Source organism: Peromyscus eremicus, chromosome 8a, assembly GCF_949786415.1.
Source record: "Peromyscus eremicus chromosome 8a, PerEre_H2_v1, whole genome shotgun sequence".
Taxonomy (NCBI): domain Eukaryota; kingdom Metazoa; phylum Chordata; class Mammalia; order Rodentia; family Cricetidae; genus Peromyscus; species Peromyscus eremicus.
In genome coordinates this window covers 77,278,176-77,300,874 of record NC_081423.1, presented here as the reverse complement: position 1 = coordinate 77,300,874, position 22,699 = coordinate 77,278,176, and the positions used below count along the sequence as shown (strand labels likewise).

General features: G+C 55.5%; 2 protein-coding genes and 1 long non-coding RNA gene across 10 annotated transcripts; 2 read left to right on the top strand and 1 right to left on the bottom strand.

The window, feature by feature from the left end:
• The first annotated feature begins 751 nt into the window (after positions 1-751).
• Epn3 (epsin 3) lies at positions 752-9,910 on the top strand. Its single transcript, XM_059271567.1, has 10 exons — positions 752-1,178; positions 4,131-4,813; positions 5,785-5,903; positions 6,674-6,754; positions 6,945-7,073; positions 7,912-7,999; positions 8,440-8,709; positions 8,854-8,958; positions 9,063-9,290; positions 9,383-9,910. The coding sequence occupies exons 2-10, from the start codon at positions 4,273-4,275 to the stop codon at positions 9,709-9,711; spliced, it is 1,890 nt and encodes a 629-aa protein (XP_059127550.1). The 5' UTR covers positions 752-1,178; positions 4,131-4,272; the 3' UTR covers positions 9,712-9,910.
• LOC131917602 (uncharacterized) lies at positions 5,020-9,741 on the bottom strand. Of its 4 annotated transcripts, none has more exons than XR_009380704.1 (6): positions 9,409-9,739; positions 8,812-8,952; positions 7,712-7,807; positions 6,930-7,026; positions 6,303-6,441; positions 5,020-5,929 (listed from the first exon to the last, which is right to left on the bottom strand). It is a non-coding gene; the product is annotated as an uncharacterized LOC131917602 (long non-coding RNA). The 4 variants fall into 4 exon arrangements; XR_009380705.1 differs by having other exon boundaries at positions 6,303-6,388; XR_009380706.1 differs by having other exon boundaries at positions 6,303-6,377.
• Positions 9,911-9,987: 77 nt separating the features above from the next.
• On the top strand, positions 9,988-22,571 carry Spata20 (spermatogenesis associated 20). 5 transcript variants are annotated; one of them, XM_059271564.1, is made up of 17 exons: positions 9,988-10,102; positions 15,100-15,305; positions 16,211-16,396; positions 16,496-16,560; positions 16,674-16,828; positions 16,905-17,048; positions 17,149-17,350; positions 17,604-17,734; positions 17,823-17,927; positions 18,145-18,219; positions 18,318-18,527; positions 18,613-18,805; positions 19,029-19,197; positions 19,458-19,669; positions 20,822-21,021; positions 21,957-22,037; positions 22,211-22,571. In XM_059271564.1, exons 2-17 carry the CDS (start codon positions 15,112-15,114, stop codon positions 22,379-22,381), a joined length of 2,493 nt encoding a protein of 830 aa, XP_059127547.1. In that variant the 5' UTR covers positions 9,988-10,102; positions 15,100-15,111; the 3' UTR covers positions 22,382-22,571. The 5 variants fall into 5 exon arrangements, with proteins under 5 accessions (XP_059127547.1, XP_059127544.1, XP_059127545.1 ...); XM_059271561.1 differs by lacking the exon at positions 9,988-10,102 and adding an exon at positions 14,848-14,979; XM_059271562.1 differs by lacking the exon at positions 9,988-10,102 and adding an exon at positions 14,873-14,994.
• The last annotated feature ends 128 nt before the right edge of the window (positions 22,572-22,699 follow it).

Below are 22,699 nucleotides of genomic sequence, written 5' to 3'. Positions count from 1 at the left end.
CCCCTCCCCATCTGTTCTCTTTAGCACCCTTGTCCTGAGCAGACGTTAGTCTTTGGGGCTCTGGTCGGCTTCATCCCTTCTGCCAGTCAACTCATCTGGCCCTGAACCATTTTCCTGCTACAGTGAAAAATGTAATCTCAGCAGGACACTGAAGGTTGTAAATTCAAAATCAACCTGAGCTACATAATGACTTGGAGGCCAGCCTGGGCTACACTACACGGGGAGACACTGTCTCCAGGAAAACAGCTTTGAGAATTCCCACTCCTTCCTGGAACGAAGGAATGTGGGACTTGTCAAATGGGTGAAGGGTAACAGCTGGGAAAGATAGGCAATGCCTCCTCAGGTCCTCCCGGGGCTTCTGTTGTAACAACTGGAAACAACTTGTGGGCTGGGGGGGTCTCTAGGAGCAATGGAGGATTAAGGGCAGCCGGTAGCTTGGGAGTAGCCAAATCCTGTGGGATTCATACTGACCTCAAGAGCCTTCAGCACACTCCATGTGAGATGTGGAAGAAGGAGTTTCAGAGCCGGCAGGGCCCTTCCAGAGTTGGAGTGAGAGAGTCCTCAGGACCCTTGTGGTAGCAAGGGGAAGCCAGCTGGGAGCAGGAAAAGACAAACCCCAGGGGGTGTTCTGCCTTCTGTTTTACTGTCGCCCTGACTAGGAGGGGTAGGGCGTGGTGGTGGTATTGGAGTTGCCTCCACCCCTACCCCATTCCCCTTCTAGCTGAGGAGGTAGTGGAAAGGTTAACTCCCTGCAGGGTGGGAGTGGGTCAGCTCCAGGTCTGTACCCCTGAGGTCACCGGCAGACAAACAAGCAGGCCTCCTCCCCTGAAGGCACCGCCCGGCAGACAGCAGGAAGGGGTTAAACACGCCCGCCCGCCCGTCATCCTGTGTCCTGTTACTGCTGAGGCAGACCTGCCTGGCCAGCTGAACAACTTTCCTCCCGAGACTGCTGGCCGGCAGGAGTCGGAGAGGCAGCCGCCAGAGGCTGAGCTCCAACCCGCTGAGGGACCCTGCTGTCCTTCAGAGGGCCCTGTGCCTCTCGGTCGAGGGTGGGGCTCCCGAGACCAGGGTCTATGGTGGATGGCTCTGGAGCTGCTCCTGAGGCTGTGCCGTACCCTGCAAGTCAGAGGGTCACTGCAGAGCCTGCTGGGGCTGGGGCGAGGGAGCCCACACTGGAGGTAAGCTCCCTCCCGCGCTGCGGTGGTGCCCTGCATGAGAGCGGGGGCTAGAGTGGGCTCAGGACTTAGTCTCTCTCCCAGGAAAGGCAGGACTGTGGAGGACCTGGAGGCTTCTTACCTGCAACCCCCTCTACCTTCCTGGTCCCTCCGGAAAGGGACAGGGACGTAGGGCCATCCAGAGGTTCTTGGTGGCGTTCCCCTCAGATCCTGCATATCTCTGTATTTACACCGCTAACCTCAAGATGCCCCCTTAGACCACTCCAGTGCTCCCCAGGACACAGCCAACTCAGATCTGATGAAGCCAGACAGCCTAAGGTTAGCTACCATCCAGTCCCACATCCCTCTAGCAGCAGGAAGGATATTGCCACTCCCCCATTGCTCACTCTGGGCTTGATGGGGACAGAAGATGGGGAGGGGTGCTGGCTGGTGGAGGTGCGCACATACTTTGGCAAATTCGTGCCATGTGATTGGTTCTTTCCGTCTCTCTGAACCTCCACCCTGGGGATGCCATCTGCTTCCTCACTGCTGACTTTTAGGAATTTCTCCATCCCCCACCCTGGCACCCTTCTGGACTTGTGTCCTGAGAAGTTCTACCACTCCAGTTCCTCCTTGGGGACCCGTGTGGAGGAGGGAGTCTCTACTCTCTGCCCCCACCCCCAGACCAGCCTATGCTCCCTCTCTGCTAGTACCCTCCTGCTTTCTTTCCATCTCTGAAGTGGCCTCCCCAGCTTCTGGCTTCTCAGTGTCCTTCCCTCCACCTGGCAGGGTCTGGCTCAAGGTCACTGCAGTAATTCCATACCCGCTGCCCGGGGCTGCCGCTGCAGCACCGTCTTATCGGCAGCTGGGTTTGTGTTTCACTCCCTTTTTATTCCTGGGCATATTGTGTTCGATAAAACCTTCTGCTTGTAACACCGCTGGCAGGGCTCCCAGCCGCTCCTCCAGCCTTCCTTTCCTCTCAGCCTCAGCTTCGTGCACGCTCTGGGACCTTACCCTGCCCCTCTTGCTCCTTACTGTGTCCCTACTGTGTTAAACTCCATGAGAGTAGAGGAGAGGCTGGGGTGGAGGTTCAGGCATCTCCTTTTGTTTCCGGTCCCCTCCTTTCCCCAGCTCCAGCAAAGGTGTGCAAGCAATGTCCACCTTGTTCCCGAGAGGAAAGTCCATGGAGGGTCATGGGGCCTACATAGAGAGGTCCGTTCCTTCCCGTGGAGGCTGGTTGTACCCACCCTGGCAAAGTAGGAAGGCCTGGGAAGCCAGGCCCAGGTAGGGCTCTGGCGGAGCCAGGAGTCTGCTCTGACTGGTTCTGCCAATTCCAGCAGCCAGCAGGGAGGAGCATGTACACCAGGGCGGGCTTCGGGCACAATTATTCCCATCCTGACTGCCACTGCCAGCCCGCCCTCCCACTGGGGAGGTGAATACAGGTCTGAGTCACTAGTGAGGGGGAGGGCAGGAATTAAACAAGTTGTGGCTGTGGCATTCCCACAGAAGGCCAGCTGGACAGAAAGACATAAGGTAGGCAGCACTACGGGCCAGGGGGTCCAATTTCCACAGACTCCCATCCTTCGGCCCAAGATTGGGACCTGCCAAGGCCTGTGGGTACTTTGAACTGAGCCAGTTATTCACTTGCGGGTGCTGGAAGGACAAACTTCCTATACCGCAACTCCTACCCCCACCTTTCAGGAGGCTGGGACAGCTGAGGTCAGGCCGGAGGGTAATCTGGGGAGGTGTGATCTCTATGGTGGTGGTGGGGCATTCATGGAGAAAGTGGAGGTTCTGCTGACCCAGCTTCTCTCCGTGTGTGTGTGTGTGTGTGTGTGTGTGTGTGTGTGTGTACACATGTATTCGTGTGTAAAACTATATTAGTGCCATGATGATAGCAGGGAGGCTCCTATTTTGGGTTTCTGGCAAGGCCTTGGGGGACTCTTCTGCCTCCCGAGGCTGTGGAAAGACATGTGGCCGACCGTCCCTTTGAATCTGCGTCTATGGGACTATCAGAGGTCTTCTGTGTGCCTAAGGCCTTGGTAGTTTGCTTGGACTGCCCCTGCCCTCAGGGAACTTCCACTCTGGCTGAAAAGGCGGTTCTGAGACAATTAGATGGATTAATTAACAAACCAGGTGACGTTGACGATAAGTATTGAATTAGTCTCAAGGAAACAGGTGGTCACCTCAGCCCTGCCACCTACATGCCCTTTGACACAGGCGGGTCACAGCACTCCTGTGCGTGTGTGGCAGAGGCCAGCAGGTGCACCCTCATGCTCACAGATTGCTCACTTCGCTCGCTCGTCCCCTCCATCTCCTCACCCTTCTCTCTGTGTCCCTAACTTAGTGCCACCTCCTCTAGGAAGTGGCCCACTATTCTCTTTGCTTGTGCCTTCTTTACCTCTGAGCATGCCCACAGTGGGCTGTGGTCGGCGGATCCTTCCACTTGGATGTGGGTGTTCTACAAGCATATTGGGGGGCTTAGGGAAGACCCCCAGGAAATGGGTGTTGAGTGAATTAAATTATGAAAATTGGCCGTCTGAGAGGAAAGAGTGAAGGGCTGAACTGGAAAGGCACAAATGGAGGAGGAGGAGACAAGCGTGAGGGAGGCGGGAAACTGACATTCCTGGTGGTCACTTTATGATCCTTGAAGCCACACATTCAGGCGGAGGGAGGACTGCCCCCACTTACCAGCTCTGTGATGTCAGAGGAATAATCATGGACTCATTCTCTGAGTCCTACTGTCCCCCTATGTGACTAGAGATAGGCATCTCAACATCTTGGTCTGGTGGTCGTATGGACAAGCATGCCAAACAAACAGGGTCCATTGAGCAGTGAGCACAGTAAGAAAAATAAAAGTAAGTGTTGGCCAAAGCCACTCCTGGCAGCAGGGACACTCCGGCCAGGTCCTATTTGGTGAGTGAATGCACGGTGAGGAAGCCACCGATCCTGAGTCCCAGGTCCTCTTTTCCTCAGCCCCATGTGGAACCCAAGGACGCAGCCGCCCTGCTGAAAGCACGGTGGCGGCCCACCCTTCGAGACAGTGACCTCAAGACGGTGGCCCTCAGCCCTCTACCTCCGGCGGGGGTGGGGGCTGCCCACCTCCAAGTCCCCAACCATGACAACCTCTGCGCTCCGACGCCAGGTGAAGAACATTGTTCACAACTACTCGGAGGCTGAGATCAAGGTGCGCGAGGCCACCAGCAATGACCCCTGGGGCCCACCCAGTTCCCTCATGTCAGAGATCGCTGACTTGACCTTCAACACAGTGGCCTTTGCTGAGGTTATGGGCATGCTGTGGCGGCGGCTCAATGATAGCGGGAAGAACTGGCGACATGTGTACAAGGCTCTGACACTGTTGGACTACCTACTCAAGACGGGCTCGGAGCGTGTGGCCCACCAGTGCCGTGAGAACCTCTACACCATCCAGACACTCAAGGACTTCCAGTATATTGACCGCGATGGCAAGGACCAAGGCGTCAATGTCCGTGAGAAGGTCAAACAGGTGATGGCCCTGCTCAAGGACGAGGAGCGTCTGCGGCAAGAGCGAACCCACGCCCTCAAGACCAAAGAGAGAATGGCCCTGGAAGGCATGAGCATTGGCAGTGGGCAGCTGGGCTTCAGCCGAAGATCTCGGGGATCCCCCTCCTCCTACACCTGTGAGTAGACCCTGATGGTATGGCTGGAGAGGGTGGTGATGGTGGTGGTAGCCCAGCCACAGTCCTGACTCTGCAGCCAGCAGCCATGAATGAGAGATAGTTCCTACCCCAGAAAGGAGGCTGGGAGGACCCATCCAGATAAAGAACGTAATGTGTAAAGCACTATACTTGCACATAGTAGGTCCTCTGCAATTCAGATGAAATAATGACATTATCAATTGCTTATCCTTGTTATTAGTTAGCTGTTGAGAGGGCGGCATGGAGGTCGAAATGCAGCCTCTGGAGTTGCATACCATTCATTCTGTTCCTTCCAAGCTGCGTGGCTTGGGCAACCAGCTCTTTGTAAAACAGAGGTACACTTACCTCCCTCTATTGTTTGATCTGAGAACTGAATGAGACAAGGCCCGAGAATGCCCTTGACCCTTTTACTCAGACACCTGACATTCTGTAAATCCCCACCACTCAAGAGTATTGTCCTTGAAAACAAGGGTGGCTGATGATGAAACATCCTTCCTGATGGCTTGCCACAGTGGTGGAGGCCTTTGTGACCTTAGGAATACCAGAACGGCCCTCCTCCATAAAGCCCATGATGGCCTGCTTGGGGCTCCGAGGCTGTGATTTTCTTTGATTGGCAGATCCCTTCCTCTTAATCCCCGTGGCCCCAAGCAGGCTAGGGTCCCATTGGAAGGGTTCAAGAGCTGATGTCAGGGACCTGCATTAGGTTCTGACTTAGGGCCCTAAGTGGCCAGGCACCCCCTGCACTGTCTACTCCCTGCCAAGGTGACCCTGGCATCTGCCTTAGCAGTGAAGTGGAAAATCCACAAGGGGTGCCCAGTGCACTGCCTGGCTCCCTGGAGCCTGACTAGCCAGTCTCCTTTGGCTCCCTCTCTGTGAGCCCCAGCTTCCTGGCAGGCAGAGGAGTGTGGGGACCGTGGGGACCGGTGTGCTCACGGGAACCCCACTTGTTGCAGCTGCATCCTCGTCCCCGCGCTATGCCTCAGACCTGGAGCAGGCCCGGCCCCAGACATCCGGAGAAGAAGAACTGCAGCTGCAGCTGGCCCTGGCCATGAGCCGTGAGGAGGCTGAAAAGGTGAGACCTGGGTCTGCACAGGATGCCTGTGGAGGAAGGAAAGGGCTCTGGTACTCACTAGCCTCCACCTGGGCTCTCCACCCTGGACCCGGAGACCCACTCGAGCTCCCAAGACAGCACAAGGGCATGCCGATGTTCCTGATCTGTCCCTGTCGTGGACTCCGACTTTCAGTGTTCTCAGGCAGGGCTCAGAAGAGGGCGCGTGTAGCTGGAGGTGTGTGTGTGTGTGTGTGTGTGTGTGTGTGTGTGTGTGTGTGTGTGTGGTGCACCTTAGGGGTCTGCTCTCTCTTGGTGGTTTGGGAGAGGTGTGTGCTGAGAACACACTCTGAGAAAACTCTGGGACTACTGCTCCCTCCCGCCAGCCGTCCTTTGGAAGGACAGGGACAACACCTCTGATACCTCATCATCTTTGCCATTATCTCTGTGGATCCAGGCGACCAGGCAGGAAACACTTATGCCTCTTGCATGGGTGGGCTAGAGACGTTCTCAGGGTACCCAGAAGAAAAAGATATGTGAGACCTGAGACTGCAGAGGGTGGCTAAGGAACAAAAAAAAGCAGTTGGGTGCTCACTAGCCTCTACTAGGGAGGCTGATTCTTAAGCTGCATCTCAGGCCCAGGCAGGGAGACAGCCACTCTTTCCAAGCCCATCCCCTGGAGCAAGGGGCATCTCTGTCTCCATCACTACGCTTGGGCAGGACTGTGTTGGCCCTCCGGCCCCGGGGGGTGGGAAACGCCGGGCCAAGTTCACTCCTCTCTTCCTCCCTCACAGCCAGTCCCCCCAGCCTCCCACAGGGATGAGGACCTTCAGCTGCAGCTGGCTCTGAGCCTGAGCCGGCAGGAGCATGAGAAGGTAGTACAGGGGCAGAGTCACCTGGGCCACAGGTGCCGACCCTGATTTGGTGCTGGTGAAGGCATTGGTGGCGGATCCAGGGGCACTCACTAATCAGCTTCTCTGTGCTGCGCTAACGTGGGTGCCTCCCACCTGCTCTCTGCTGAGCCCAGTCACCTGCTCATGCCCTCCCTACCTGTCCCTTCTGCAGGGGGCCAGGTCCTGGAAGGACGATGACTCTCCAATGACCAATGGCGCAGAACCTGCTGGCCGACGTCGGCGGGACAGAGAGCCTGGGAGAGAAGAGAGAAAGGAGGAGGAGAAGCTGAAAACGAGCCAGGTAGACAGTGGGCTGAGGAGTGCGGGGCAACGGCATTGGCGTCTGTGCAGTGCGCAGAGCGGAGCTCGCTGCATGCACCAAGTGGGAAATGAAGGTGTGGCGCTCCGCAGGGGCTGGTGACAGAGTTGACGTGAGGTGGCATATCAGAGTCATGATGGAGACTCCTTGGGCTTCCTGCCACTTAATGACTTGGGACATTCTTACTGGCCTCAGTTTCCCTTTTTGCACAGTGGGTGTTTTGGACAGTTCCAACTCTCATACTGTAGGATCATGTGATACTGCGGGTCTGGACTAGGAGCTGGTTCAAGCACATGGTGCTGAAAATATCTCAGGTTCCCTGAGAAGGGGAGCAGGTGGCCACTGAAAACAAGATAACCTTCCCAGGCTATTCATTCTGTCCCCGGGGAGCCTTTCTTTTCTTCCTCTCCTTGTCTGTGGTGGTCAGTTTCTCTTGGGTACTGGGCTAGAGAAGTAGACTCAAAAGGAAAAAAAAAATCATCTGTCTTGACTCCCCCTTTCTGCTGGCCTGGGATCTAACCCAGCTCAGCCTCTCTCTAACTATGTAACTCCGGACAAATCATTTCCCCTCTCTGGGCTTCAAATAGTTAGTTCATCTGTAAAATAGGTACATTACCTACCTCACAGCGATGTTATGAAATGGGACACTTCATGGATGAGGAAACGTTTTATAAATGGGAAGTGCTGATCAGAGGTGAGGGGTCATTAAAAGATGCCTGTGGAGTGAAGAAAGGAAGGGAATGAGCTGGCTTCTGGTCAGGCCTCCCCTCCCTCTGCACCCCACCCACCTCTGAGCCATGGTTGCCTCTCTCCTCCACAGTCCTCCATCCTGGACCTGGCTGACATCTTTGCACCTGCCCCAGCCCTGCCTTCCACACACTGCTCTGCTGACCCATGGGACATCCCAGGTGGGCACACAGGACTTCAAGAGCCCCCCCACACACACACACACCCCAAGGCTGGCCTCTGAAGAGTCCCTTCCTTCCAGCCACTTGCTGGCAAATCACCTCCTCTCCAGGGTCACTGTGCTGCCTCCAGAATAGGGTCTTGCAGTAAGGGCCAGGGGAACGTATCTGCAGATCTTAGCTCCTGGGAAGCTCAGCAGAAGACCTAGCTGCCCTCACTGGCTAGCCAAGCCCTGACAAGGCCAAAACTCCCAGGTTTGGGGGTCCAACTTCCTAGGTTTGTTAAACATGGGCTCCAGAGAGCTGCTTGCTCCCAAGTTAGCATCCCACTTGTGAAGTGGGTACCACGCCACCCAACCTGGGCTGGGCAAACGGGAAGGGCCCTGGACAAAGGGTGGAGGAGTGTTGAGACAATATCTGTTCTAGCTCCCTCTCCTTTCCAGGTCTCAGGCCGAACACTGAGCCAAGCGGCTCTTCCTGGGGACCTTCTGCAGACCCCTGGTCTCCAGTTCCCTCTGGAAATGCCTTGTCCCGAAGCCAGCCTTGGGATTTGCTTCCTACTCTTTCTTCCTCTGAGCCCTGGGGCAGGACCCCAGTGCTGCCTGCCGGACCCCCCATCTCAGACCCCTGGGCACCAAGCTCCCCCAACCACAAACTCCCCAGCACTGGAACAGACCCTTGGGGGGGCTCTGTGGAGACCTCTGACACCTCTGGTAAGTGGAGGGCACATGAGTGAGAAGCTGGGGACTTCTGGGTCCCCTGCCCTCCAATACCGAGGACAGTCTATGGTGAGAAGGCCATATCCCAGACCGTACCTTTCTTCTAGTTCACTCCATTTCCCTCTTTCTCCTGGCTAGCTCTAGGTGGTGCCTCATCCTTCGATCCATTTGCCAAACCTCTAGAATCCACAGAGCCCAAGGACAGCCAGGCCCTGGCCACGGGAAAGTCCAGCAGCCCTGTGGGTGAGCAAGAGGCCAGGGGCTACAGCTATTTGGTTTAGGGGGGACTCCAGGGGCGCCTCCGCCCTCTTCCTTCGCTACCACTGAACTGATCCCCTTTCTTTTAGAGCTAGACCCATTTGGAGACGCAAGCCCCAGCTGCAAGCAAAATGGCATGAAGGACTCTGAAGCCCTTGACCTGGGTGTGCTGGGGGAGGCGCTGCAGCCAGGAAAGGAGGCGCGCCCCTGCCGGACTCCGGAGTCCTTCCTGGGCCCCTCTGCCTCTTCTTTGGTCAACTTGGACTCACTAGTCAAGGCACCCCTGGCTGCAAGGACCCGGAACCCCTTCCTGACAGGTAGAACGCCCTGGCCAGGCGTCTTGGGACCCCGTTGGGCCTCGCCACTTCCATCGTGGCAAAGCCCTTATCCTCTGTTCTCTCGCCCGCAGGTCTGGGTGCTCCGTCCCCCACTAACCCGTTTGGCTCGGGCGAGCAAGGCAGGCCGACCCTGAACCAGATGCGCACCGGCTCGCCCGCGCTGGGCCTGCCGCCGGGGGGACCCGTCGGGGCGCCCTTGGGCTCCATGACCTACAGCGCCTCCCTGCCCCTCCCGCTCAGTAGCGTGCCGGTCGGAGCGACCCTCCCCGCCTCGGTCAGCGTCTTCCCGCAAGCCGGAGCCTTCGCCCCGCCGCCCGCGAGCCTGCCTCAGCCGCTGCTGCCCACGTCCGGCCCGGCGGGGCCGCTGCCCCCGCAGGCTGGCACCAACCCCTTCCTCTGAGACGCTTCGGCGCCTGCGCGCGAGGCCCCGCCTCCTCGAGGGCGGTCGTGCAGGTTGAGCGTTGATCCAGGCCTCCGTGGACCCCTGACCGATGCTGAACGAGCTAGGGACTGACCACATCTAGGGGACGAAGACTACACCCGCCTAATAAAGACTGGAATCTACGTCTTCAGCTCTTACCAAGTGGACTTTTTGAGGGGTGTGGCAGCTGGGTCCGGACCACAGCACTGATTACCAGCTAAGGCGGAAACTACTTGACAGTCTAAATTCCCTCAGAGCCCTTTCAAACCCCCATTCCCATCTCATGTCGGCCTGGTGCCTTCCTTCCCTATGCTCTCACTCATTCAGGCTTTCATTCACTATCACACACGGGATACTCCCATAGTAAGGGGTAACAGCCTTTGCTCATTCTTTGATGCGCTATGTACCTTAGGCAGAGAATTTCATGTAATCGTATTGCAAGGAGCCTCCGCAGTTATACTGTTACTCAGGACTTCAGCGTTTGTAGGGCCCTACCCAAGCTAAACATGCAGAGCTCCTTGTCCAAAACTGGGTTAAGAATTTCAAAACAGAGTTGGATGGATATGGTGACACATACCTGTAATCCCAGCACTTAAGGAGGCTGAGGCAAGAGGATCCTGGGTTCAAGGCCAGCCTGGGCTCAATTTCTTTTCTTTTTTCTTTTTTAAAGGCAAGGACAGGAGAACAATAAACTAAGGGCCCAACCCTCCCAAGTGAGGTGGCACAGGTCTTTCTAACTACTCCTGTTTAATAGCCAACTGAGGCTTTGAGAGAGAGGTACAGTGGCATGCTCAGAGTCACGAAGCTGGAGTGACATGGGGCTGGAATTCAGAGTCAGACAGGCTGGCTCTCTGAGCTGGACCAGATTTAATTCAGCAAACACTGACTGTCTTGGACAAAATGCTGGGCTCACCTAGGGGGAACCAAGGAGGCCTGAACCCACATCTCCCAGGAGCTAGGAGGGCAGCAAGGTAGATGTCCCACTAACACTGGATGTGGCTGCAGCATAGGCAGCCACAGGAAGCCCCTTCTCTTATGTCTGACTTGGTCTTAAACCCAGCTCTGCCCCCACCATTTCACCAGGGCTGAAGGGAGCCACCTTGACCTCCAGAGGTCTGGCCCTCTGGAGGGTTGTTGTTGCAGCGTTTAGGAAACCAAAGAGAGGCAGGTTCTGGGATTCTGCCCTGGGGGTTACCATGTTATCCATGTGTACTCAGGACTCAGGGTCTGGCCTGGCAGGCAGCCTGGTGCTGGCCCCACTCTCTTTGGGGTCACAGAGCCCATGTGGACTTCCTCAGCCTGAACCACCACCGTTGGTGGAGGTGGCACAGTATCACTGTCCCTCCTGGGTACATGGGCAGGAGCTATTCTGCTGGGAAGGGAGGGAGGGCAGGAGCAGCTGCTTAGAAGTCAGCTGGGTCTGCCAAACTCTGCTCCAGGGCTGAACTTAATGATAATCGCTTGGTAATAAGTGGTTAGGCGCTCTTGAGTAAATGACTTCACCTCTCTGTGTCTCTGCCTCTGTTTCCTTACTTGCCAGAGATCCTTCCTCGTGGGTTTGCTATGCAGATGCTCCCAGGCCAGTGACTATTCCTCCCCTTCTGGCTTCTGCCCCACCCAAACCCAGAAGGTTCAATGCTTTTTGGCCCCAGGCTTCTGTCACCCCCCAAACCTCTGCCCCTCCACCCCCAGAGCCCCGAAGAACAGGTGGGTGGCCTTGCTTCCTGAAGCTGCTAAGCTCACCTTCGTCCCCCAGGCTGGCACTCTGCTCTGCCCTGTCTGGGGCACTCCCCATTCCCAGCATTCTTTCCCCATGGCTCAGCTCTCACCCCAGTTCCATATTAACTCCCTGATTCGGGCCTCTCATCCGTCTTCACGCCGCCAGCACCCCAAATCCTTAGCACTCACGGCAGCGCTCTTGCTCTCCCTTGGGAGCTGCTCTTCTGGACCCAAAGTATGTCATGTAGGGCAGCCCCCGCCCCTCCCCCACCCCCACCCCACCACGTCTTTTGCGCTCAACCTCAGACTCATGTCAGAAACCCTGTCTCTCCTCTAGGCCTCTAGGTCTTCAAATCACTTTCTTCCAGCCAAGTCCTGCTCGCCAATATACAGCCTCCTTGGCTTCATCCCTCTTGAAATCAAACCAATTCTCTTCCCCTCTTTCTTTCATAGCTGGTGGGCTGCCTGCTCTCAGCCTGATGTTACTGGGACAACACTCACCAGGGCCAGCTTGCTAAAGCTAGGGGGCATTTGTCCTTTCTTTAGGCACTTCATCCTGTTCTTCTGCAGTGTGTGTGTGTGTGTGTGTGTGTGTGTGTGTGTGTGTGTGCATGTGTGTGGTGTGTATGCACATGGGCACATGTATATGTATCTTAGGCCAGAGGACGGTCTAAGATGTCATTCCTCAGGTACCTTCCACTTTGGGAGACAGGGTTTCTTTTTATTTTAATTGTGTGTGTGTGTGTGTGTGTATTGCTGTTTTGGCTGCTTATGTCTGTGCACCACACGCATAAGTTACAGACAGTTGTGAGCCACCATGTGGATGCAGGGAATTGAACCTGTGTCCCCTGGAAGAACAGCCAGTGTTCTCAACCATCAGGCCATCCCTCTAGCCCTAGGCAGGGTTTCTTATTGGCCTGGAACTTTGCCAAGTAGACCAGGCTAGAAGGCCAGTGAACTCCAGGGATCCGTCTAGCTCCACCTCCCTCTTACCATTGCTGAGATCACAAGCACATGCCACTGTTTGGGTTGTTGTTTTGTTTGTTTTGTGGGTTCTGGGGATGGAACTCGGGTCCTCAAGCTCTTTATTGACTGAGGCACCCCTCCACCGTGTTCTCTCCACCCCACCCTCCCCACCACCAACTTTTTCAGACAAGTTCTTTTCTTGCAGCTCACGTTTGGCCTTGAGCTCATGCTCCTTCTGTCTCAGCTTCCAGTCTCATCATCTCCCTTAGCTTCCTGAGCACTGAAATGTGCAGGTGTGTGTTACCGTGCCTAGCTGCTCTTCAGATCCTTGTGGCTCTGCTTCCGGAATGCAAACCTCTCTGAGTTTATGCATGGGCCCCTGCCTGTCTGTGCTGTCGACATTGAAGGGCCTGAGCTCTCTGCTCCCGATATGCTATTTCCTCAATGGCTCTCTGCATAGACGATCCTTCCTTTCTCCCAACAGTCTCCCCTCTATCCATCAGTCCTTGCTGCCTCCTTTCTACTCGGATGTCTCAAAGGCATTCAGACCAATCGGCCCCAAAGTGACCTCATGACCTCCTCCAGCTCCATACTCTTCAGAGAAAGACCTTATCTCTGACGCCCGCTCTCTTCAAAGTCAGAAGACCCACCTTCTGTAGCTCTACCCCACCCCCTGACAAGCCTCCTGTCTCCCTTGGTGTGCTGCCGTGACCTCCTCACTACCCTCACTTCCACCCTTTCTCCTTTCTAGTACATTCCCTACCAGAGAGAACCGGAGGAGCTTTGCAAACTGCAGACCTAAGGGGCTGCTCTTCTGATTCAAGCCTTTCGATAGCTCTCGTCATCTGTCATCAAAACTCCCTTTCTTTCCTGAAGTGTGACTCTGTGCTGGATCACCTGTGGAGCATGGACAAGATCCTAGATTCCATCCCTAGCAAGCCCCCCCTTCTCAGAGTTCACTCCCTTCCCTGGTCCTACCATCTCCCTAACCTCCTGTGATGGCTAGTTTTATGTCAGCTTGACACAAACCAGAGTGATTTTGGGAGCAGGAACCTCAACTGAGAAAAGGCACCCCCACCAGAGTGGCTTGTGGATAAGCCTGGGGTGCATTTTCTTGATTGATGGTTGATGTTTGAGGGCCCAGGTCACTGTGGGCAGTGCTACCCCTGAGTCAGTGGTCCTGGGTGCTATAAGAGCACAGGCTGAGCAAGCTATGGAGAACAAGCCAGTAAGCAGCATTCCTTTATGGCTTCTTCTGTGGTTCCTGTCTCCAGGTTCCTGCCTTGAATTCCAGCCCTGTTGTCCTGGGTGGTTTTGTGTGTCAACTTGACACAAGCTAGAGTCATCGGAGGGAAGGAGCCTCAGCTGAGGAAATGCCTCCTTAAGATCCAGCTGTAAGGCATTTTATCATTTAGTGATCAATGCGAGAGGGCCACCCAACCCGTGGTAGATGGTGCCGTTCCTGGTCTGTTGGTCCTGGGTTCTATTAAGAAAGCAGGTTGAGCAAGCCAGAGGAAGCAAGCCAGTAAGCAGCTCTCCTCCATGGCCTCTGCATCAGCTCCTGCCTCTGGGAGCCTGCCCTGTGTGAGTTCCTGTCCTAACTCCCTTCAGTGGTGAACAGCAAGGCTGAAGTGTAAGCCAAATAAACCCTTTCCTCCCAACTTGCCTTTTGGTCGTGGTGTTCTATCACAGCAATAGAAACCCTAACTAAGACACCTGACTTCCCTTTGATGATGGACTGTGATGTGGAAGTGTAAGATGAAATAAACCCTTTCCTCTCCGAGCTACTTTTCGTCTTGGTGTTTCATCACAGCAATAGAAACCTAACTAAGCCAGCTCCTGGCTGTGTTCGTTACCTATCTTTTTTTTTTTTTTTTTTTTTCCATTTTTCGAGACAGGTTTCTCTGTGTAGTTTTGGTGCCTGTCCTGGATCTCGCTCTGTAGACCAGGCTGGCCTGGAACTCACAGAGATCCGCCTGGCTCTGCCTCACGAGTGAGTGCTGGGATTAAAGGCGTGTGCCACCTCTGCCCGGCCATTACCTATCTTTTTACTCTTGGCCCTCCAGCTGTGCTGGCCTTCTGCTGTTCTTCAGGCCCAACAGGACCTTTACACATTCTGTTCCTTCCGCTACTTCTCTCACTCACTGCAAGTTCTCTCTCGTTCTTTCTAGCTACTACACAAGTAGGATTTCCTCAGCAGAGCTTTCCTCCTTGTCCCGTCTACTGGGTCAGGTCTCTTGCTAGGTTATACCCACTCGGGGCGCTTGTCCCAGTGTGCGGTTGAAGATTTACTAGCCACAGTCTGTGAATAAGCGGTAAGGAGGAGCACACTGGTGCCCAGTGCCCGGCAGAGTAGACAGCAGTGGACACGACACTGAGTAAATAAAGTGAGTGAAGCAAGCGCATAGAGCGTGCAGTAGGACGCACTGGCTCAGCGTCATCATTCAGGGAAAGCTTCCCGAAGTGGGTGGGTTCTAAGCAGGACCTTGAGATGGGCAGACTGAACCAAGCAAAATTGTGCTGGCGGAGCAAATCCTTCGACTGGAGCCTCATTTTTCGCTTGTAAAAGGGGCAAGGGTTAGGCAAAATGATCGGATGCTCTGAGATCTCACGCCCTCCCAAGGGAGAGGGTAATTTTTCCCGCCAGCACTCTAAATCTAACCCATTTTATTCCTGTTTTAGGCGCGGAGCCTGATGGATCGTAAAAAGCACGGCAGGTCTGTATTTCCGCGCTCTAACGCCGGGCGGCGCTCGGAGACCAGCCACAGGGCCCGAGATACGGCGAGGACCGGGCCCCGGGTCCGCCCCTCGCCAGCACGGCGACCCGAACAGGAGCAGCCACACTGTGAGAGTAGGCCTGACTCGGCCCCAGCCTCCCAGCCCCGCAGGTATGAGCAGGTCACTGCAACATGCCTTGCGCCTGTGGGGCCCTTGATCCGTCTCTCAGGCACCGGTCTGTGGTGTCTGCTCAGATCCTTCTGCATACTTGGCCCTCCCCAACACCATCTGCTCCTTGGTTCCAGCAAAAAGGCTTCCTTATCTGCCTAAGGGCTGGCTCAGGCTAGCTCTGGGACTATCTTAACACCACCTCTCGGAAGCCTTTCTAGAATACTGTGCTGTCCAAAGGCCCTTCCCCTGAGGCACGCATTTTGTCACCGTCTTACATGGCTGCACTGGCCTGTTATCTTTTAGCCGTGTTCCCAGGACCACTCTCTCAGGTTGAACCCCCTGAAACAGGCCTATTTGATTCTGCGTGCTCTGTGTGCAGTACAAGACCTGGTCCCACAGAGTGCCCTGGGTTCTGTTTTTGGTTGTGGGCCTAGCAGTCTCTGCTCACTTCTTCTGGTTGTCCCTCACCTGGCCCAGTCCTGGACCTAGTTCCTTTTGACCTGTCCAGACCCCGGGGGTAACTACTTCCTTGCACAAGTCCCCCACATGCATGCTAGGGATGTCTGCAGTTCAACCACGCCAGGGAGGAGCCCTCCATGGGTGATAGAACCCAGCTGGAAGGACCATTCTACTCATTGTGACCCGCACTGACCTCACAGACATCCTATCTACTGCCCATCCAAGAAGCTGGGGGAGCCTACCCTGGCAGGGAGCCCCTAATGAGCCACCTTTCCTCACCACCCCCAAAACTTAAGGGGGAGCACAAAGGCCACAGTCTCCCCCGTGGTTCAGAAAGGTGGACTGGACTGGGAGTAGGAGCCCCTGAGGCTGGGTGGAGTTGAGCTGGTTGGGGTGCACCAGGGAGAAGTGGTCCTCATTAGCGCGACCTCTCCGCCCGTCCTAGGGGTAGCTCCTCCCGAGAAAAGGACCGAAGTGCTACAGTCAGTAGTTCAGCGCCCATGCCTGCTGGAGGAAAGGCTAGCCGAACCAGCTGTGCGCCGCCGCCACCAGCACCTGAGAAGGCCCCCAACCGCCTGATCCATGAGAAGTCACCATACCTCCTGCAGCATGCCTACGACCCAGTGGATTGGTGAGTACTGTTCCAGGGCTGCCCTTGAAGCAGCTGGAGTCCCAAGCTCCTCTGAGACTCCCTAGGTGGCTGAGTGATGCCTCTTCCTGTCGGACCTAGGTACCCCTGGGGACAAGAAGCCTTGGACAAGGCCAAGAAAGAGAACAAGCCAATTTTCCTCTCAGGTATATACTCACCTTCCCCAGTACGGGGTTCCGTGACAGGCAGCAGATTAGGGAAGGTCTGGTTCTGGGTCTCAGGGACCTTTTCCTGCCCTCACGGCTCTCTTCCATCTTAGTGGGGTACTCCACCTGCCACTGGTGCCATATGATGGAGGAAGAGTCCTTCCAGAATGAAGAGATCGGGCACTTGCTCAATGAGGACTTTGTGTGCGTGAAGGTGGACCGAGAGGAGCGGCCAGATGTGGACAAAGTGTACATGACGTTTGTGCAGGTGAGCCATCTCCTGCGGCAGTCTTGTCCACACCTGTGCGTGGCAGCTCCCCTGACCTTGGCCCTCTCTCTCTTAGGCCACCAGCAGTGGAGGGGGCTGGCCAATGAATGTGTGGCTGACCCCCAGCCTTCAGCCTTTTGTCGGGGGCACCTACTTCCCACCAGAGGACGGCTTGACTCGCGTTGGATTCCGAACCGTGTTGACGAGAATCCGTGACCAGGTCGGTGGACAGCAGGGAGGGAAGACGGCCGAGCCCGGGCTGAGGGACCACAGAGCCTGCAGCACGTGCTGACCTCCAGGTGTGTGCTCGCCTCCTGTAGTGGAAACAGAACAAGAACACCCTTCTGGAAAACAGCCAGCGTGTCACCACGGCCCTTCTAGCCCGATCTGAGATCAGTGTGGGTGACCGACAGATGCCACCCTCTGCGGCTACCATGAACAGCCGCTGCTTCCAGCAACTGGATGAAGGCTATGATGAGGAGTATGGCGGCTTTGCTGAGGCCCCCAAGTTTCCCACACCTGGTCAGTGACCTCTGGCCTATATAATGACCATGTTGACTTAGTTAAGTGGCCCAGTGACCCTGGCCTGTCTTGCGAGGCTGAGCGGCCCAGTTCCTCTCTGCTCCCCCGTGGACCAGTGATATTCTGACCTCTGACTGGGGCAATGGCCCGTGTCCTCTGAGTAGATAGTGAAAATCCCGTCTTTCAGTCTCTGACAGAGACTGAGGCGTCAGAGACCGCCTGGCCCTCTCACCCTCTTCCCCCTGCTCCACAGTGATCCTGAACTTCCTGTTCTCCTATTGGCTCAGTCACCGGCTCACCCAGGACGGCTCCCGGGCTCAGCAGATGGCCTTGCACACGCTAAAAATGATGGCCAACGGAGGCATCCGGGATCATGTGGGGCAGGTGAGGGGGAGGCCAGGTTCCCTGGAGGGGCAGCAGGACTGGTGACAGAGGCTGAGATCAGCCTAGCCCCACATCCTGCCTGGCACAGGGCTTCCACCGCTACTCCACCGACCGCCAGTGGCACATCCCCCACTTTGAGAAGATGCTCTATGACCAGGCACAGCTGTCGGTGGTCTATTCCCAGGCCTTCCAGGTGACTTTTGCCCCTAACCTCAACCCTGGCCGCCAGTCCCAAGGCCTTCCAGCTAACAGTGGCTTCCTCCCGATTGATTTCAACCCGTAATTCCTTCTCACATCCTGGATACCTGGGCTTCCCCCTCCCCCCTCCCCCCTGCTTTCCTGGGAGAACGTGCTCCATGAATCCAAGCTGCCCCAGTGCCCTCTATTTACAGCCTCCATCCCCCCCACAGATCTCTGGTGATGAATTCTACTCTGATGTTGCCAAAGGCATCCTGCAGTATGTGACCCGGAGTCTGAGCCATCGGGTGTGTGTCCACTGAGGCAGGCGGACCTGGCTGCAGGAGGGCTCAAGGCCTCCCGTTGCCTTTTGGATGTTGACCATCCAACTCTCCTATCCCCACAGTCTGGAGGGTTCTACAGTGCAGAGGATGCAGATTCTCCCCCAGAAAGGGGCATGAAGCCCAAAGAGGGGGCTTTCTACGTGTGGACAGTCCAAGAGGTCCAACAGCTGCTCCCAGAGCCTGTGGGAGGCGCCAGCGAGCCACTGACCGCCGGCCAGCTCCTCATGAAGCATTATGGACTCAGTGAAGCAGGCAATATCAGCTCCGCTCAGGTGAGGACCTCCAGGGACACACACGAGAAAGACCCCAGGCCTACCAAGTACACGGGCTCCTTCCGACTAAGGCTGTTTTTCTCAGGATTCCAAGGGGGAGCTGACTGGCCAGAATGTTCTAACAGTGCGGTATTCACTGGAGCTGACTGCAGCCCGCTTTGGCCTGGATGTGGAGGCTGTGAGCACGTTGCTCAACACGGGGCTGGAGAAGCTCTTCCAGGCCCGGAAACATCGACCGAAAGCACACCTGGACAGCAAGATGCTGGCTGCCTGGAACGGTGGGATGACCCTCTCTGAGCACTGGTCCCATTTGCCCCTTCAGTCTTCCCATCCCTTCTTCCTAGGCTTCTTTTCTTTATTTTGATTTAGAAAGAAATAAACAGAGACTTAGGGTCTAAGTAGCCTGCCTGGGCTAGGCATTTGGAGGCTCAGGTGTGTGGTGGGGGTCCCCGGAGCGCTTTCGATGGCCTCTTACCACCCCTGGCGCCTCTTTTCCTCCAGGCCTGATGGTGTCTGGCTTTGCTGTGACGGGGGCTGTCCTGGGCATGGATAAGTTGGTCACCCAAGCCACCAATGGCGCCAAGTTCCTCAAGCGGCACATGTTTGATGTGGCCAGTGGCCGCCTGAAGCGAGCATGCTATGCTGGCTCTGGAGGAACTGTGGAACACAGGTAGGGGGCTGGACAGACCAAGAGGCCATCTCCTTGTGTGACTTCAATTCTTGTTCTTCCCCTTCAATCGACTGATCAGTCACTCCCCCACCGTGTGCGCACTTACTGCTCCTGGACCCCTTGACTCTTTTGGGAAATGGGCTAACTGTAGCCACAGGAGAGGTGGGTGTTGAGAATTAACAGAGAGAAAGTATGAAAAGTGTGCTGTCTGCATATTCCTAGGCCTGTCCTCAGACTTCCCTTCTCTCCTGTACCCCTAGTAACCCACCCTGCTGGGGCTTCCTGGAAGACTATGCCTTCGTGGTGCGGGGCCTGCTGGACCTGTACGAGGCCTCCCAGGAGAGCTCCTGGCTCGAGTGGGCTCTGCGCCTGCAGGACACACAGGACAGGCTCTTCTGGGACTCCCGAGGTGGTGGCTACTTCTGCAGTGAGGCTGAGCTGGGGGCAGACCTGCCTCTTCGTCTGAAGGATGGTCAGTGTGGCTGTGGGCCAGCCTTGGGTCCTGGTTCTAGGCAAGGCAGGGCATTTCCTGAGGGAGACATTTGTGCAGCCTTGCAGTAAAAAGCTGATGTGGGGCTTCTGGCTTCACGTCTTTATTCCGTGTGACTTTGGTAGTCTCCCGTTCTTTCTGAACCTGCTTCTTGATATACAGGTGAGTGTAGAGGCAGTCATTCCTCAGAGTTGATGGAGAGGTTGTTCTCGCTGTCCCGTGAGCATGCAGTGGTCTTTGAAACCCACAGATTCATTTGTTAAACAAGAATGCCTTGGTCTCTGCCTGCAGGAAGTTTACAGTGTGTGGTGGAGATAACCAGCAATAGCGCAAAATGTTACCACCACCAGAGCACTGGGATTGCAGTAAACCTGGGACAGGTATCAACCAGGAGGAGCTGTGTGCTCATGGAGGCATTAGGAGAGAGTTTAGGCAGAGGAGATCGTCTGAGAGAGCCCTAGGGGGATAGGCTGAGTGATGAAAGACCGCGAGACTGGGGGTGGTGAGAGATGCTGAGGAAGGAAGTGAGGACTCAGGGGGTTAAGAGGGCTCTGACCAGAGGAGAGAGATGGCTCAGTGGTTAAGAGCACTGACTGATGTTCCAGAGGGACCGGGTTCAATTCCCAGGCTGTCTGGTGTCTGATCACACCAGGATAAAAATTAAAGGGGAAAAAAAGGGGGGGGGGGAGAGTTCTGACCTGCTCTGGCTTGAATGTAAAGTGGTAGAGAAGACTAGGAACCGGAAAATCAGGGTGACCCACTAAGAGGACACTGATGTTTAGTCTTGGAGGAGCTGCTGAAAGCAGCCAGGGATAGCACCTGAGATGGGGGACAGGGAGGGACTGGGGCCTGTTCAGGCAGCAGCCTAGAAGGATGTGTAGGTGGGTTAGAAGAGATGAAGGAGTTGGGTGATGCCTGTCTGGCCCCAGCAGTCAGTAGCTGGACAAAGGCATCAGTAGTGGGGTAAAGAAACCTGGATACCCACAATTCAGAAGGATACAGGGTCTGTAAGAAAGGAACAATCAGACCAACACCACATGCACTACCCCATCCTATCGCTGGACCTCATAACTCAGATCCAGTCTCAGGGCAGAGCCCTAAAGACCCAGTGACCTTCCCCCTTATCCTTTGCAGACCAGGATGGTGCAGAGCCCAGTGCCAACTCTGTGTCAGCCCACAACCTTCTTAGGTTGCATGGTTTCACTGGCCACAAGGACTGGATGGACAAGTGTGTATGCCTGCTGACAGCCTTCTCTGAGCGCATGCGTCGTGTCCCTGTGGCACTGCCTGAGATGGTCCGTGCCCTCTCAGCTCAGCAGCAGACTCTCAAGCAGGTAGGGAGACGGTAATATGTGGACCGAGACCCAGGCCACGAGTGGAGTTCCAGGGCTGTCCCCAAAGCTCACTTCCATGTGTGCAGGCACTTAGAAGGTCAGGAGTCTCTGCTCTGTGGAGTGGAGATATCTGTGGAAGGGTAGTGTCAGAGGAGACAGGCCTCTCTGGCCCAGGGGCATGCCCGTGAGGGCTTGTTACTGGGCTGTCTTGAGTAAAAAGGCAAAATGGAGGGGCTAAATATGGGTGGTTGTGTGGCTGGTGAAGTGTTTGTAAGGCTCTGCGTGTTGGTCTGATGAATTCTGTTCCTATGTGCTTTATTGCTATTTCAACCCTTTAGTATACACACCATACCACACCACACACACACACACACACACACACACACACACACACACACTTGTTTTTCTGATTTGTGGGCTGGTGTGGGTCAGAGTGTTTGTTTCAGGTTCGCCTATGAATACTCGTGAGTGCCTGTATGTGTGTATGTGTGCAAGTATGTTTGTGTGTATTTATATGTGTGGCATCCACTTCTCTGGGCGTCCTCTGTGCGTGTATGTAACTACTCTATACCTCTTGGTGTGTTGTGTGCCATCCAGTATATCATCTCCTGAGCACCCCCCCCATGTTTGTATACCCACTACAATGTATGACATTGTCACTTGTGTGCATTCCTCTGTGTGTGTGTGCGTGTGTGTGCGCGCGTGCGTGCACGTGTGTGCGTGTGCGTGCGTGTGTGTGTGTGTGTGTGTGTGTGTGTGTGTGTGTCTACTTGGTGAGCATTGAATCTGATGAATCCTCCTGGTGGTGGCTAAGGTGAGTCCTTTCCCTTCTTAAGAATCCTGGGTGGGTGGAGGAAGGACGGGGAAGTCTTGGCAGCTCTTGGGGTCTAGCTTCTCCCTTTCTGACATTGGATGATTTTTCTTGTACTGACCAGATTGTGATCTGTGGAGACCCCCAGGCCAAGGACACCAAAGCCCTGTTGCAATGTATCCATTCCATCTACATCCCTAACAAGGTGAACGTCCCTGCAAAGTTGGGTTCACCCTCCGCCTCCCCTCTCTGAGTCTCCCTACTCAGCTCCCAACTTCCTTCCTTTTAGAGGCTTAGGGGAGAGATCATGTCCCACGGGACTGTGCAATGACTGGTTCCTTCTCCCGGGTGACACTTTCTGCTCTGCCACTACCCCAGGTACTGATTCTGGCTGACGGAGACCCATCGAGCTTCCTGTCCCGACAGCTGCCCTTCCTGAGCACCCTTCGACGAGTAGAAGACCAGGCCACAGCCTACATATTTGAGAATCAAGCCTGCTCCATGCCTATCACTGAGCCCTGTGAACTACGAAAGCTGCTACACCAGTGACTGCCCAGAACCCTTTGAGCTGGGCCAGAAGGCAAAACTTTTCAGCTGATAATGACTCAGGCCTTGCAAGACTATGCCAAACCTACAGCCACCTCAGCGAACCCTGCCACCAGATGATCACAACCATCTTCACGGCTCCCCCATGGGCACCTACTCACCATGAAATAAACCTAACAGTGTCCTCTGGTGACCTTGGGAGTCTAGCCTCTCTTGTGAGGGAGGATCCTCTGCTCTAGCTTGGGACCAGCCCTTCCTCCGAGAGTCCCCAGCCGTCTCCTTCATCTCCTCACACTGTCCCTTCACCTTCCATGGGTCACT

Excerpts from the sequence above, each read along its gene's own strand:
- Epn3 (XM_059271567.1), top strand. The coding sequence starts at position 4,273 with ATGACAACCTCTGCGCTCCGACGCCAGGTGAAGAACATTGTTCACAAC. Across the intron at positions 4,814-5,784 it reads ATCCCCCTCCTCCTACACCT|CTGCATCCTCGTCCCCGCGC; the intron begins GTGAGTAGACCC and ends CACTTGTTGCAG. Across the intron at positions 8,000-8,439 it reads TGACCCATGGGACATCCCAG|GTCTCAGGCCGAACACTGAG; the intron begins GTGGGCACACAG and ends TCTCCTTTCCAG.
- Spata20 (XM_059271564.1), top strand. The coding sequence starts at position 15,112 with ATGGATCGTAAAAAGCACGGCAGGTCTGTATTTCCGCGCTCTAACGCC. Across the intron at positions 18,806-19,028 it reads GATGCTGGCTGCCTGGAACG|GCCTGATGGTGTCTGGCTTT; the intron begins GTGGGATGACCC and ends CTTTTCCTCCAG. Across the intron at positions 19,198-19,457 it reads GGAGGAACTGTGGAACACAG|TAACCCACCCTGCTGGGGCT; the intron begins GTAGGGGGCTGG and ends CTGTACCCCTAG.